This window comes from Chelonoidis abingdonii, chromosome 11 (genome assembly GCF_003597395.2).
Source record: "Chelonoidis abingdonii isolate Lonesome George chromosome 11, CheloAbing_2.0, whole genome shotgun sequence".
NCBI lineage: Eukaryota > Metazoa > Chordata > Testudines > Testudinidae > Chelonoidis > Chelonoidis abingdonii.
The window spans coordinates 3,598,042-3,611,875 of record NC_133779.1 but is presented as its reverse complement, the minus strand read 5'-3'; the positions used below and the strand labels follow the sequence as shown (position 1 = coordinate 3,611,875).

The 13,834-nt window shown below is 51.4% G+C and overlaps 1 protein-coding gene across 3 annotated transcripts in view; it reads right to left on the bottom strand.

The window, feature by feature from the left end:
• Window positions 1-13,834, bottom strand: part of SAMD4B (sterile alpha motif domain containing 4B) — a 36,027-nt gene that overhangs the window by 8,806 nt on the left and 13,387 nt on the right. For 2 of the 3 annotated variants that reach the window (XR_012656759.1, XM_032776264.2), the window contains exons 2-4: window positions 12,020-12,494; window positions 3,288-3,770; window positions 632-871 (exon numbers count right to left, since the gene is read on the bottom strand). Coding sequence is in view for 2 of the 3 variants with exons in the window: in XM_032776264.2 (XP_032632155.1) it covers window positions 632-871; window positions 3,288-3,770; window positions 12,020-12,215 (919 nt within the window). In the remaining variant the exon portion in view is untranslated. Of the gene's footprint in view, window positions 1-631; window positions 872-3,287; window positions 3,771-12,019; window positions 12,495-13,230; window positions 13,326-13,834 lie in introns of those variants that run through there. The other variant, XM_032776265.2, reaches the window with a different exon arrangement.

Here is a 13,834-nt window from a genome sequence, read left to right as displayed (position 1 = left end):
CACCCGCTCACCGTGCCACTTCCTGTCCAGCAGCTCAGGCCCCTCGGGCAGTGCTAGCATCTCCCACCACGGCCTGGCCTAGGAGCACTGGCCACACTCCCAGTCCCAGCCCGTTGGCCCATCCCCTCCCCCTTCCCGTGATACCACACACACCACTGCTGCCGTGTGCCATTGATTGTGATCGTCCGGGAGCAGCACCCAATGTGCCCCCCTCCGCTTCCCCTCTGCGCTGCCCCTTCTTGAGACTGCACCCCACCTCTTCCCTGCAAGACCCCTCCTGCTCCCTTGCTTGCCGCTGCGGGGCTGGATCCAGGTAAAAAACGGCTAGCGAATCGCGGGTTAATACTGGCTGATGCGGCTCAGACGTGGATTCACATTTTTGTATATGCGCGGGGCTCTACTCGTCACAGACACAGGAAAGGCTCATCCCCCTTGCTTACCACTGCCCATGTTCCCTCCAGCCCCTGGCCTAGCAGCCCTGGTCAAATCGCTAGGAACCCCCCAGTTAACGGCTGCACAGGCAGGGGTCTGATCCAGCATGTAAGCCCTGTGTTCCCAGGGTTGGCTGGCAGAGTGAGGCAGTTGGGGTTCCCCACCAAGCACGGGCCGACAGCACCTCCCCCAGCCGTACCTTTCATGCCACTGCCATCCTCCTGGAAGGTGTTGCGGCTGCCAATCTGCTCCTCCGTCTGTTCGCTGCCCGAGGAGGCCACGCTGCTCTGGGGGGACAGGGGCGCGTGGTCCCCCGGGATGAAAGCCTGCCGGGCACACAGCTCATCGGGGCTCATCCACTCGCCGGGGACCTGCGGACTGGTGGGGATGAGGGACATGGAGCGCTTGAGCGGGCTGGGGTGGATTTGGCAGGGCAGAGCTGGAAGAGAAGGGTAGGGAATTAATATGACGACATTAGGTCTGGATCTCCCATCCTACAGATCGACCAGGGAGGATGAGCCTCACGCCTCAGAGGAGAGAGATCAGTCACCTAGAAGTCAGGGCAGCCTGGCACTCGGGAAGTGTTTTTTAGCCAGGCTCCTCTCCGCATTCAGGATACGGCCCCAGAATGGGCCCTGCCCCCGACCAGCGAGGCTTCCCCAGATGGGCAGAATTCTCTGCACAGCTATGGTGTATTTCATCCAAGGCTCTTGATGCAACTGAGCAGCAGGAGTCAGGACCCCTCTCCGGGAAGCTGCCTGCTCCAGGGCATGCAGAGGATCGACAGCGCAAGTGAGAACTAAACCCACACTTATCGGGGGAACCAGCCACTTGACCACCCTTTTGCCAGTCACCCATGCAGAGGGATGAACAGCAGCAAAGAGCTTACGAGGGTCAGTCTGGGCAGGGGGCTTGCGTCTGAACTGACCTGCCATCTGCACTGCTCGCTGCTCCGTCTGCTTCCCCAGCATCGTGAAGTAGCCAGGGAGCAGCTCAACCCCCATCTTGTCTCCCTGCTGTATTTGGCGGCAATGAAAAGAGGCAGACATCCTCCACCCCCAGCGACAACTCTGCCTCCATCCCTCGCTACAGATCTCTCACTATCCCGAGTGCCCCTGTGGGGACTGCCAAGGCGCTAGCCAAAATCAAGCAGGGGGATGGCACATGAGCAAGGCAGAGCCCGGTTTGGCCAACAGACCCAGGCTATAAGTTTCAGCTACGGCCAGGGCTGTCACCGATCTGGGATCCAGCTGGTATTTCCCCTGAAGTCTTACAAACCCTGGGCACACCCTCAGAAGCGGCTTTCAAGTCAAAGGGGACGCTGGTAAGTCAAGTTTAGCCGCCTCCATTTTGATTTGTGTTGTTCCTGTTTTGGCGTGAACAGAACACACGTTTTCCCTCCTCCCACTCCTCTGGCAGCTACCGGAGCGCTGGGGGCTGCAGGGAGGGAAATCCACCAGGAACTGCCCCAATGGAAGAGGATGAGACGAAAGGGAAGGAAAAAGTGATTAGAAGGGATGACTACATTTGATTAGCTTTAATAATCACTCCTGTTTCTTTAACAGAAGTAGAGGCAGTTATTGGGGATAGGGGGCTGGGGTCAGTAGCATAGCTGACAGGGGGAGCAGGGCAGTGGCCACTCCCCCACTGAGCCCAAGTGCATCTGTTCAATTTCTTGGTGACTTTTTAATTTTTACTCACCTGGAGGGAACAGGGGGAGCCATTAAAAAAAAGGGGCAATAGCCGCTGTGGCACTTTTACTCACTCAGCGGTGCTTTGGGTCTTTGGCACCTCCTCCTCCTCCTCCTCTGCAGGTCTTGGTGGCATTTCGGCAGTGGGTCCTTCAGTGCCACTGAAGACACCCGGAGCGGGTGAAGGGCCCGCCGCCGAAGACTCAGAGCGCCACCAGGTGAGTAAAAGCGCCACAGCGGGTGGCACCTTTTTCTTTTTGATTGCTCCCCCTGTTCCCTCCACCTGGCTACGCCACTGGGTGGGGTCAGTAGGTCACCTCCAAAATTGACACCCCTCGCTGCCCATCCTGACACTCCTCTGATCATCTTCAAGCTTCGTTTACCTCGCCAGTCACTGTGGCATCTGTACGGACGTGTAAGCACACCCCCAGCCGCCATAGCACATAGGACTCCAAAGACTTCGCAGGCCCAAAGCACCGTGCAAACTAATGCCCCCTGGGATGGAGGGGCAATCAATATCATCAGCCCCATTTTATAGATGGGGAAACTGAGGCACTGAGATACGGGGCACTGACTCGTCCTCTAACGTCAGAGCTTAGATTTGATCTGTCATCATCCCCACCTCCCTCTGCCCCCAGACATCAGAGACTGCCCACCTGGACACACTGCCACCCCTCCAATCTCCCCGCTGCTTGGGCCTCAAAATATTTTCTTCTGGGGCCCACCAGGAAGCATGCGTGGAGTCTGAGGAGGAAGCACAGCTCAGCTGATAGGGACTCAGAACTTCTGGGTTCTGTTCCCATCTCTCCTGCTGACTAGCCACAGGCAATGGCTTCACCCACTCTGTGCCTGATACCGCACCTCTGTCAAGTATTTTGCGCTGTACAGAAGGCAGCGATGAGAATGATTAGAAAACATGCCTTAGAGTGAGACTCAAGGAACTCAATCTACACATCTTAAGGAGAAGGTTAAGAAATGACTTGATCCCAGATTGTGTACCTACACGGGGAACAAACGTTTGATCTTGGGCCCTTCAAGCTAGCAGAGGAAGGTCGAACAGGATCCAATGGCTGGATGTTAAAGCTAGACAAACTGGAAATAAGGTTATATTGGCCTCCAAGCTCCTACCTATTGCCCACGCCTCATCCTGGCCCCGCCCCGTACCTGCATTGGCGTTGTTTCCCATGCTGTTGATCGCCGAGGGCACCGAGCTAGAGGAGTGGAAAGGCAAGTGTCCGTTTTCGCGGGGAAGCTTCTCCTGCCAGCCGTGTCCCAGCTCGCCCATGCCCGAGTCCACAGGGCCCTGCCACTCGTCCGAGCCCTGGCGCGAGTGGTAGGCAGTGTCGGGCCGGCCCCTGCCCTGGCCGGAGTAGCCACTAGACAGGCGTTCCTCAAGGTGGTTGAGCCACAGGGCCAGGGAGTTGCGATCGTCCAGCGTGGTGGCCGGGTGGATGAGGGCGTAGGACAGCAGCTGCCGGCTTTCCTCGATGAACAGGTTGCTCTCGATGGAGTAGGCCAGGACCTTCTGCAATAGCTTCATGTATTCGGACTTGGCTTCCGTGTTGCCAGGCTGCAGCAGGGGCAGGTGAGACAGGAGCAGGGAGACCACCTTGTCCTTCGATTCCTGGTGCCACTGGCTGATGACAGCTGTTTGGGGGAGAGAGGGCAGAGAGGGGTGAAGAACAGGAACAAACAGGAGCTTGCTCCTTCCTCCAGTCGCTTTCGCCACAGAGAAATCAATGCAGCCACTTCTGGGGAGGAACAAGACAGCTAATGAAGAGGTGTGTAGGAACACTAGCAACAGCTTCAGGCAGGGAGATTTGTATCCTACCGACAGTCACAGTGTGAGGTGACCAAGGGGGCTTACCAGAACCAGACACCTGGAAGGGACATCCCGACCCCAGACACGGTGATCTCAAGCAATCCAGGCGATCAGTCTGTGTGTCCCCCAAAACGTCACCACTTCCAGCAACAAAGAGAGCTCCAAGCACTTGACAAACATGGTCTCATTACTCCCATTTTATAGCTGGGGAAACCGAGGCAGGGGGAAGGCAGCGACTTGCCCAAGGTCGGCGACAGAGCTGGGCTCAGACCTACGTTTAAAGTCCAGTGCTCTATTCACTAGGCCGTGCAACCTCTCCCCGCCGAACTCTCCAGCTCTCTGCGCCCAAAATTAACAGGATGGCTCTGATTGAACTCCCTTTCCCCGGACAGCGCGTGGAACTTAAAGACAGAAATCGATCTGGGTGGGGAGAGTAAAAGAGGCCTTCAAAGGGAGAGGGTTCTCCACACTGAAGTGGACGTATTTGTTATAGGCGTATGGAGGGGCGGGGGGAAGTTGAGGGATGGAGAGCCTGGCAGAGAGACTTCTCATCCGTTTAGGGATTAGGTAAATAATCCTACAGTTATTGGGAAATAACCACGTGCACAGCCAGCAGACAGAGCATAAGGGCTTGTGAACTGGAGCAGTGCAGCCCAGTTTTCTTCCGAAAAAGGGGTGAGTCCTAAGTCCTTATCTGGCCTCCTGTATCCGAGCGCCTCAAAATCTTTAGTGGGGCAGAGAAGGGCTGCTGTCAATATTGCACCGATGGGGAAACTGAGGCAGCCAGCAGCAAAGTGACTTGCCCGGGCAGAGCTGGGAATTGAACCTACATCTTCAAGCCCTAGGTTAGTGCCTAACCATTGGATTTCTCCTTCCTCTCCTTTGCCAGCTACCCCAACCTCAGCGTGCAGTGGAATAAAATCCTAAACAGAGGATCAGCGCCATAGTTTGAACCACAGGCGCCGACTCTGTGGGTGCTCCGGGGCTGGAGCACCCACTGGCATCCCCACTAACCAGCTCCTCCTCCCCAGGGTCTCCCGCCAGCTGTGATCAGCTGTTCAGTAGCATGCAGGATGCGCTGGGGGGGCAGGGCCTGGGGCAGAGCAGGGGTTGAGCACCTCCCAGGAACTTGTGCCTTTGGTTTGAACCCCAGGCGCGAACAAAATCACAAGAACCGTTATTAATTTCACTGGATTAAATTAACAGGCAGCAGGTTTAAAAAACAAACAAAAAGCAGCAGGTCTTCACTGAGCGCATAGTCAACCTGTGGAACTCATTGCCAGGGGTTGTTGTGAAGGCCAAAATAACAACCAGGTTCAAAAAAAGAACTAGATAAGTTCCTGGAGGATCAACGGCTATTAGCCAAGATGCTCAGGAATGCAACCCCATCTTCTGGGTGTCCCTAAACTGCCCGAAACAGAGTGAACGACAGCGGTTGGATCACTCAAAACTGCCCTGTTCTGTTCATTCCCTCTGTCATACCTGGCATTGGCTACTGTCGAAAGAGAGGATACTGGGCCGTTCTTATGTCATATGTTGATCTCATGCAAGAAAAATGTTAAAGGAGGGGGCTGTATCTCAGGCACCCCAGCTCAAACCACCACAGGTCTGGCCCGGTCACACTACGCCGGACCCCCATGAGGCATAGAAAGTTTCAAGACCGTCCGAGTCAGCCTGCAGATTTTGGAGCTCTGAAAGTCAGCTGTTCAACGGTAAGCTAGACCCAGCCTTAACTAAAACAGGTGCTACCAGCGCTTTGAAACAGCCATGGGTTCAAACTCTCAGAGATGACCAAGCCCTCCCAGCCTTCAGAGGCAGTGCCTTAATGTTTCAGGAAGATGGGTGAGAGAGTCTGGGGTCAGAGGAGATCCAAGGTCCTATCCACTCTGCATAGACATGAATATCTCCTTGAGAACTTTGAGGGAGGAGGGGTTTGCCCTGGTCTCCTGAGCCAAAATTTCCTCTCCCACCTCCACTGTTGGTCCATGTTGCTCTCCACCCCAGAAGCAGCTGCATCGGTGATGCTGTCGGTACAGCCTATGCAGCTCCAACAGAGGGGCGCATGCAGCTCCCTCAACACTACCTCAGTGCTAATCCCAGCTCTGCTACTAACCGACCGCGTATGGACTGATGGGTGGAGGTGTCACTTTACTGCCCTGCCTCAGTTTCCCCAACACCATGGGGAATGCATCTGGCCAGCTCTTCGCTGCCATCGCAGGCTGCAGAACTGGGATCTCCTGTTCTTTAATAGCAACTTCTTGTTCTTTAATAGAACATTCACCACCGGAGAGAGGGGACGGGAGGCTCTGGGAGAAACTTTCCCTGCAAAGTCAGAGCAGACAGATTCCAACACGTGCTGCCACCACCACAGGCAGATGCCCAAAGGTTACAGTTACGGGCCCGGAGCTAACCACCAACTGCACAGGGGGGCCCACAGCCCCAGAAGGGCAGAGTCTATTCACGGTATGCCTGTCGGATGCAGGGAAGCTGCATTGAGCGGCACATGCAGGCCCAGCAATCTTAATTCTTTAAATCTTAGCTCCTACCCGTTGTTTCTTCTTGGCCTCTTAGGGGAAGATTCTTCCTACACCTGTGGAAGAATGGGCCTGCTGTACAGAGGGGTGACCCCGCACCTGCACAGGGACCCCTTCCACATCTCTGCATGGTGGGGACTTGTGCCGCTACTCCGCTCTCGAGAGTCCCCTGCAAGGGAGATAGTGTGGGTATGACACATGCCTGAAGCGGCAGGACTCCTGGGTTTTATTCCTAGCTCTTCCACTGATTTGCCGAGAGCACTAGGGTAAGTCACTGCCTCACCCCATGTCTCAGTTTTCCCATCTGTAAAACAGAGATGGGCAAACGTTTGCAGGGCACTTAAAAATCTTGGGATGAAAAGCACTGGCTCAGCCTAAGTCCTGAGTCCCCAGAGGATGGGTGGTCCAATTAATGGAACTGGAATCTATCTCCTTCGTGGTTTATTTAGGGGGATCCGTGCATCATCAGGGCAACTGTAGAAACAAGCACACATTTGATACTCCAATCTGAGCTATGACCCATCCCTGCCTGCCCCTAGCAGAGCACGCAATCTCAGCCAGGGAGCAGGAGACACACTTGGAAAGGACAGAGCGGCTACCTCTGGGGCATCTCCCATCACACACCGACAGCTATTTTTAACCTGGAAATTAAGGCTTAGGGAAAGGCTAGGCCACAGAAGCTGAGGCCAACGATTCAGAGAGTGTCTCCTGCAAGCTGCCGGCAGGCCCTGCGCAAACTTGACAAGATTTGCTTTGCTACTTCATCGAGGGACCGAGGACCATCCGCACCCACAGAGAACCGCTGAAGGCTAAAAGGGTGCCATGTTGCCAGGGTTTGCCATGTTTCCAATCTCAAATTGCCTCATGGGGGAATTCTGGAACAAGGCTGTTAAAATTCACATGCAAGCTGAAGTGTGGCACAAGTGAGAGGGGGAATTTTAGCTAAATCAAGAGCTCGTGCTTTAAAAAAGCTGAATAGGTAGAATTGTTTTTTTAAATCTAGTCTGTTCTGAGGCCTGACCCATTCCGAATTTGACAATTCTTCCCAGCTCAAAAGCAACACACTTTTTACAGTTCACTCATTACTTGTTTTTAAATCAAATGGTACTTTCAATTCAGATCACTCCCTTTTAGGAACAAAACAAAAGGCCCCTTAGACAATCAAGTTTTACTCTGCTTTGAAAACTGGCTACCGAAGAGGGGAAATGGCTAATTACTTTTGGCCGAAAAGGCCAATGTTTTCCCATGATGCATCCACGGCCGGCATTATGTACTTTGCTTCCACTAGATAGAAACAATGTTAAACTGAGTTTTGCTCGTGCTGATTTCGGGGATGGAATTGAGTTAAAGAACAGCTTAATGACGCAGAGAGAAATGATAGGAAGTCAAAGAAATTTGATGTCCCCAGCCTCTGTTTACCAGCAGCTGGGAATGGGTGACAGGGGATGGATCACTTGATTATTCCCTGTTCTGTTCGTTCCCTCCGAAGCACCTCGCATTGGCCACTGTTGGACGACAGGATACTGGGCTAGATGGCCCATTGGTCTGACCCAGCCTGGACATTCTTATGACCTTGTTTCTTCATTCGTTTGGATCAAGAATGTGGCGATAGCTTAATACCACCGACTGCCATTCATCTGACCTCTCTGCTTTTTCCCCTCCCTCTTCCCCCCCCCCCCCACACTTCCCTTTGTTGCCTGTGTGTGTCTTTTTATTATTACTGTCACTCTCACCCTAGCACGTTATGGCTGCGTAATATTGTCTGAGTTTGCGTTGTCTGGTCTTGCAGCTCTGACAAGTTGTAAAGTCACAGAAGGGCATCATCGTATTGGCTATCCTGTGAAAGGGGCAGTATCTGGTAACACACACAAGCCGCAAGTCCTTTACCTTTTTGTAGTTTTTTTTTTTATTGTTTCTTTAGGAAAATTCATAAAAAAAGAATCACACACAGAGAAAAGCTTTTAACCAAGTTAGCCCCAAAATTAAGACTGAAAAAAAGGTCTTGCTGATACTTTATATTAGGTGTGGCCACACTGAGGCTCTTTCACAGTTAAAGTACAACCCATGGAGCCCCCTATTCCTCCCTCCACCCACCTATTCTCCATCCACTAGACTGGGGCAGGAGCTTGGGGCTTCTGCCCTGTGGGGGGGTCCTCAGGGCTTTAGCCCCATGGTCCTGCTGGTGCCAACTGGCAGGGCAGGTTGTACATGTCTTGTGGCCCTCAAGATTACTGCATGTGGCTCCCAGGGTCAGAAGCTTGGCCACTCCTGCTTTATATCTATACACCAGGATATTTAAAGGGCAGATTCCACCCCACTGCTACCAGCATAGTTTGAGTGGCAAAAACACAACACCCCACCCTAGAAGGAGTTACACCGGTGGAGTGGACCTTGCTTTGGCAAAGCAAAATAAGTTACACGCTGGTGTAACTGCACCTGCATTAAGGCTATCACTGGTCAAAAGTCACCACCCTCAGCCACAGATTTTAAGTGCAGACAAGCCCTTAGAGCCCTTAGTTGCAATAGTAAGTCGCTTTGCTAGGACCAAGCATGGGCTCATTAAGGCGTCTTTGAGCTTGTCTGCACACTCTTTAAATATACCAGTATAATTACAGTGGTACACACAAAGTGACACCCCTCCCTCCCGGCAGATGGATGCAGTTATGCCAGGATGCATGTTTTTACACCACTGTGGCCAGATGTGCGTTAGGGGTGCTTTGCTGGTGTAAATAAAGCAGTCCTAGTGCAAGTGCATCTTATATTGGTACAAAAACGCAGTTTTACTGGTATAGCTGCATCTACTTTGGGGCTTTCCATGACAAAAGTTAGGTGGGTCGGGGATCATACCTCTTCACAACCCTTACTGATGTACCTATGCTGGCAGATGTCTATAGAGCAGACCTGGCCTATAGCTAGGACCCTACCAAATTCACAGCCGTGAAAAATGTGTCACGGACCATGAAATCTGGCCTCCCCTGTGAAAGCTGGTCTTTTGTGTGCTTTTACCCTATGTTATACAGATTTCACGAGAGAAACCAACATTTCTCAAACTGGGGGTCCCGAGTCAGAAGACCGTGGGGGGGGGGGGGGGGAGAACAGAGATGATGCAAGGTTATTGTAGAGAGGTTGTGGTGTTGCCACCCTTACTTCTGCACAACCTTCAGAGCTGGGTGGCCAGAGAGCGGCAGCTGTTGGCCAAGTGCCCAGCTTTGAATGCAGTGCCCGGCCAGCAGCAGCACAGAAGTAAGAGTGGCAATATCATACTATGCCACCCTTACTTCTGTGCTGCTGCATGCCCAGTTAGGTCAGGACCCCTGCAGTTACAACCCCATGACATTTCAGATTTAAATATCTGAAATCACAAAATTTACAATTTTTTAAATCCTATGACTGTGAAACTGACCACAATGGACCCTAAATTTGACAGGGCTCTCCTTATAGCTAATTCTGCTTTCCATATGGGAATACGCTATACCAGTTAGAGACCAGTATAACAGCATCCATTCTAGGGACTGCCACCATGGAACTACATTGGTGTAAAAAGACGACCTACAACAAGACAGTCACACCCCTAAATGACAGTGACACTAAAACAAATCTCTGTGTGAGCAGAGCTTAAAATGAAGTAAGAGCTTGTCTACAAGGGGACACTCGGAAAAATTAATCCAAGTTAGCTAGACATGTAAATTCAAAGTGGATTAGTTAAACTACACTAAACCCCATGTGGATGCACTCAGTAAGAATGAAAATGGGCTTAATTCAGATTAGTTTAATTCAATTCCAAAACCTCACTCTCATAATTCACTTCCATAGTGAATTAAAGTGAATTAAATTGAGGCCACTTTAATTTACAACGGGATTGTCCACCCAGTGGTTTAAAGCAATGTCACTAAATTTACACCTTTTGGTTAATTCAGATTAATTTTCCTGAGGGTCCCCATGTAGACACGCCTTAAGTGTCCACACTGAGATTTGCCCCAGTTTGATTAAGTCAGTTTATTCCCCACCCCCTAACATAGCTGCGGGGGCAGAGGGAGGAAGGGAGAGGATGATCTTAACATGGATGCATATAAGACTTTAGACCAGGCATCTCTCAACCAGGAAGGCCATAACTTTCAAGGGGGTTACGAGATGCTGAAAAGTTTTATTACAATCAAAAGCAAGGAAAATCTCACTCCCCCATTTCTGGCACATCCTGACCTTTTCATGGTCAAGCATTCTTCGACTAACCTCTCGAAACACACAAAGAAGTTATACAGGCTTAGCATCATCACTGATTGTAACATACATTTTATTCTTTTATAGTAAGCATCAGAGGCTCAGAAAATTTTTTGACTTCGAATAAGGGGTTACCAGCCTGAAGGCTGAGTAACGCTGCATTAGAACGAGTCACCCTACAAGTAAATCTGCATTAAGGCCAGATCTACCCTGAAAGAGCTTTAAACTCCTGTGCTTCTGAGATGCTTAAGTGATCAAGTGCAAAGAGAGACACACTGCTACCAGGGAGGAGAGTTAAGTAGTTCCAATACACTGCAATTGCTCTCCAAGAATCTGAAGAATGTGAATTGCAAAGGCAGGAGAGTGGCTGGGGGTGGGACCAGGAAGAAAGGGGATGAAATGGAGTAGAGGGGAACAGAGGCTGAGCTGAAGCTGGGGAACATTCTCCTCCCATGCAAAAAAAGGAGCCCTGGCTCCTGGAACGTTTAGAACTAGGTCAGACAGAGGATTGTACTTGCTGCCCTGATTCCCAGTGGGCTGGGTTATATAAACCAATTGTCTATTTCAATCTTTGGTGTAGGACGACTAACACTGGAACATGTCTGTTACTAAGATCTCCTGTTTACACCGCATTCCCGGCTCAGTAGGGGGTGCTCCCCCCTCGGAAATCGTATTGACCCCAATGCCCCGGAGCAGCACTACGTAGCCCAGCCATCCTGCAGAGAAAAAGATGAGCGACTCTCCTCTCTGAATCAGGGCTCACTCCAATGCACCAGCTTGTCTGCTGCTGTCTTGGAGGAAGCCATTAAGCAAGAGCTGCCCTGGTATCCCAGCTTTAATGAGCAGAGTCTAAATTACCACCATCTGTATGACAGCTGTGCCCAGCCATCAACCGGGAGCCCGTTACGCTAGGGGCTGTACAGGTGTATTATGGTAGAACCTAGGAGTCCGTTACAGACACTCTTGTGTGTTTGTGTAGCATCTAGCACCGAAAAGGTGGTCCCCTGACCCAAGAGGTTTACAATCCTAATGCATATAGCATGCCTCCTTCTCCACCCTAAACCTCTGTATGGCATTGTTGCAAGGCTGTTATCAGCTATCCTGTCTCGCCCCAGACAGTTGCATTTCAGAGATGGTTAATCTCGCATACCACAACGGTGGACTCATTTTAGAGTTCAGAGAGAGGAGAGTCGGATTAAACTACGCTGATCTAAACCGACCCCGTTCCTGATGCTAATCCCAGCCTGCTCCACCTCAGACTGGGGGGCAAACAGCTCCACCGGACCGACAGCAGCCGCATCTCGAAGTTGCGCCGAACTTACCTGCGCTGTTGGCCTCCGACTCTACGATGTGGATCTCGGTGCAGTCGGCCAGCGAGTGCTCCAGGCACAGCTGCAGGAAGCGGGCTTGGGTGCGAGTGACGCGCTTGAGGAGGGAGAGCAGAGCCACCGTCTGCTCGCATTCGTTCCAACCTTTGAACCAGCCGGACAGGATTCCCACCTGATCCCGGAACATCATGGTGGCAGACGTGTCAATGTGGCTCAGCAGCGACACGCCCAAGGCTGGGGAGGGGGGAGGGAAGGGGGTCGGGGAGAGGGGGGAGCAAGGGAAACCCTCTCACATGGTTTCAGCTTTAAGTCCTACGGTTTGGCCCGAGGGTGGAGGAGGGCACGACCTGGAATGCAAATCCTTCTGCCACTGAAGCTGGGATCACATGGGGGGGACTGTCCCAAAAGATCTTTCTCCGTTTAGATCCTTTGGCAGGGCTCTCTTCTAAGCAGACTGCCTTGGAGTTCCCTGCAAGGAAAAAGAAATACGAGATCGATTAAGACAGACTGGCCACCCCGGAGCACAGCCTTCATTGGTCTATAACCAGGTCCAAGGCCTCTCTTGCTTTACAACAGTGGACAGGTGCAATGATTACACATCCAAACACGCAACAGGCTGTATCTTGAGCCCAGCGGAAAGCCCACCCGTGGAACTCATCACTACAGAAGACCGGAGAGAGTCAACTATTGCATCTGGACAGCTTTATGACCAGATATGTTGGTGCAAATCAGACCTCAGGTGGGAGAGATGAATTCACTTTTCTTCCCTGTTTCCCTCATGTACGGCATTGTGCAATTCAGATTCCAAGGCTAAAAGGGACCATTGTGATCACCTAGTTTGACCTTTAGATAACACCCGCCAGAGACCCATCCCAAAATAATTTCTAGAGCAGAATGTTCAGAAAAACATCTACTCTTGATGTAAACATTGCCAGTGATGGAGAATCCACGACCACCCTTGGAACAATACCCCAAGGATTAACTACTCTCGCTGTTAAAAATTTATGCCTGATTTCCAATCTCAAATTGTCTAGCTTCAACTTCTAGCCATTGGATCGAGTTAGACCTTTGTCTGCAAGACCCAAGAGCCCACTATTAAATATTTGGTCCCCACGTAGTATTTATAGACTGGGATTAAGTCACCTCTTTAGTTTAACAAAGAGAAAGTTACTAGATTGAGTTGGTGGGATGAGAAGGGGATTCACCTTAAGCGTCAGGCACTGGATGTTGGTAGAGCCCGGACAGCAGACAAGGTAGACCAGCAGTCTGACCCAGTGCAGCAGGAATCTACCAAGTGGAACAGACCAATCAGGCGAGGCAGGGTAGCAATACAAGGGCAGGGTATCTGATCGGAGAGACCCAACCAGCCAATCCTGGGCAATCACACTGCTACAGCACCATTAACCCTCTCCTCTTCTCCCCCAGCCCCCTGAACTGCAAGTTAATCTTTGTTCCTTTCGCATGCAGCCAACCAATCCAAGCAGGTCCTACTCCCCGCAACCCCAGGGCTGCCCTAACAAGACGTGAAGCAAGATTTGAAAGCAGCAGTGAGCTGATAGCGAGAACCAAGTCAGGGCTGGTCACTGATGGAAAAGGATGGTTTGGGGCCAAAGTTTAGATTTTGTAAAAAAGCAGATGATCTCTTTCCTGCCCTGCTCAGTAAGAGAGAAACCTGGAAAGCCAGGGAGCAGGGATTTTTACATTTAAAAGTCTTCTCTTGCATTGATTGCTGCCCACCCAGCAGAACTAACCACATTCAAGAGGCAAAATGGTCCAAGCTGAAGGACGTACATTATAAACACACACAGG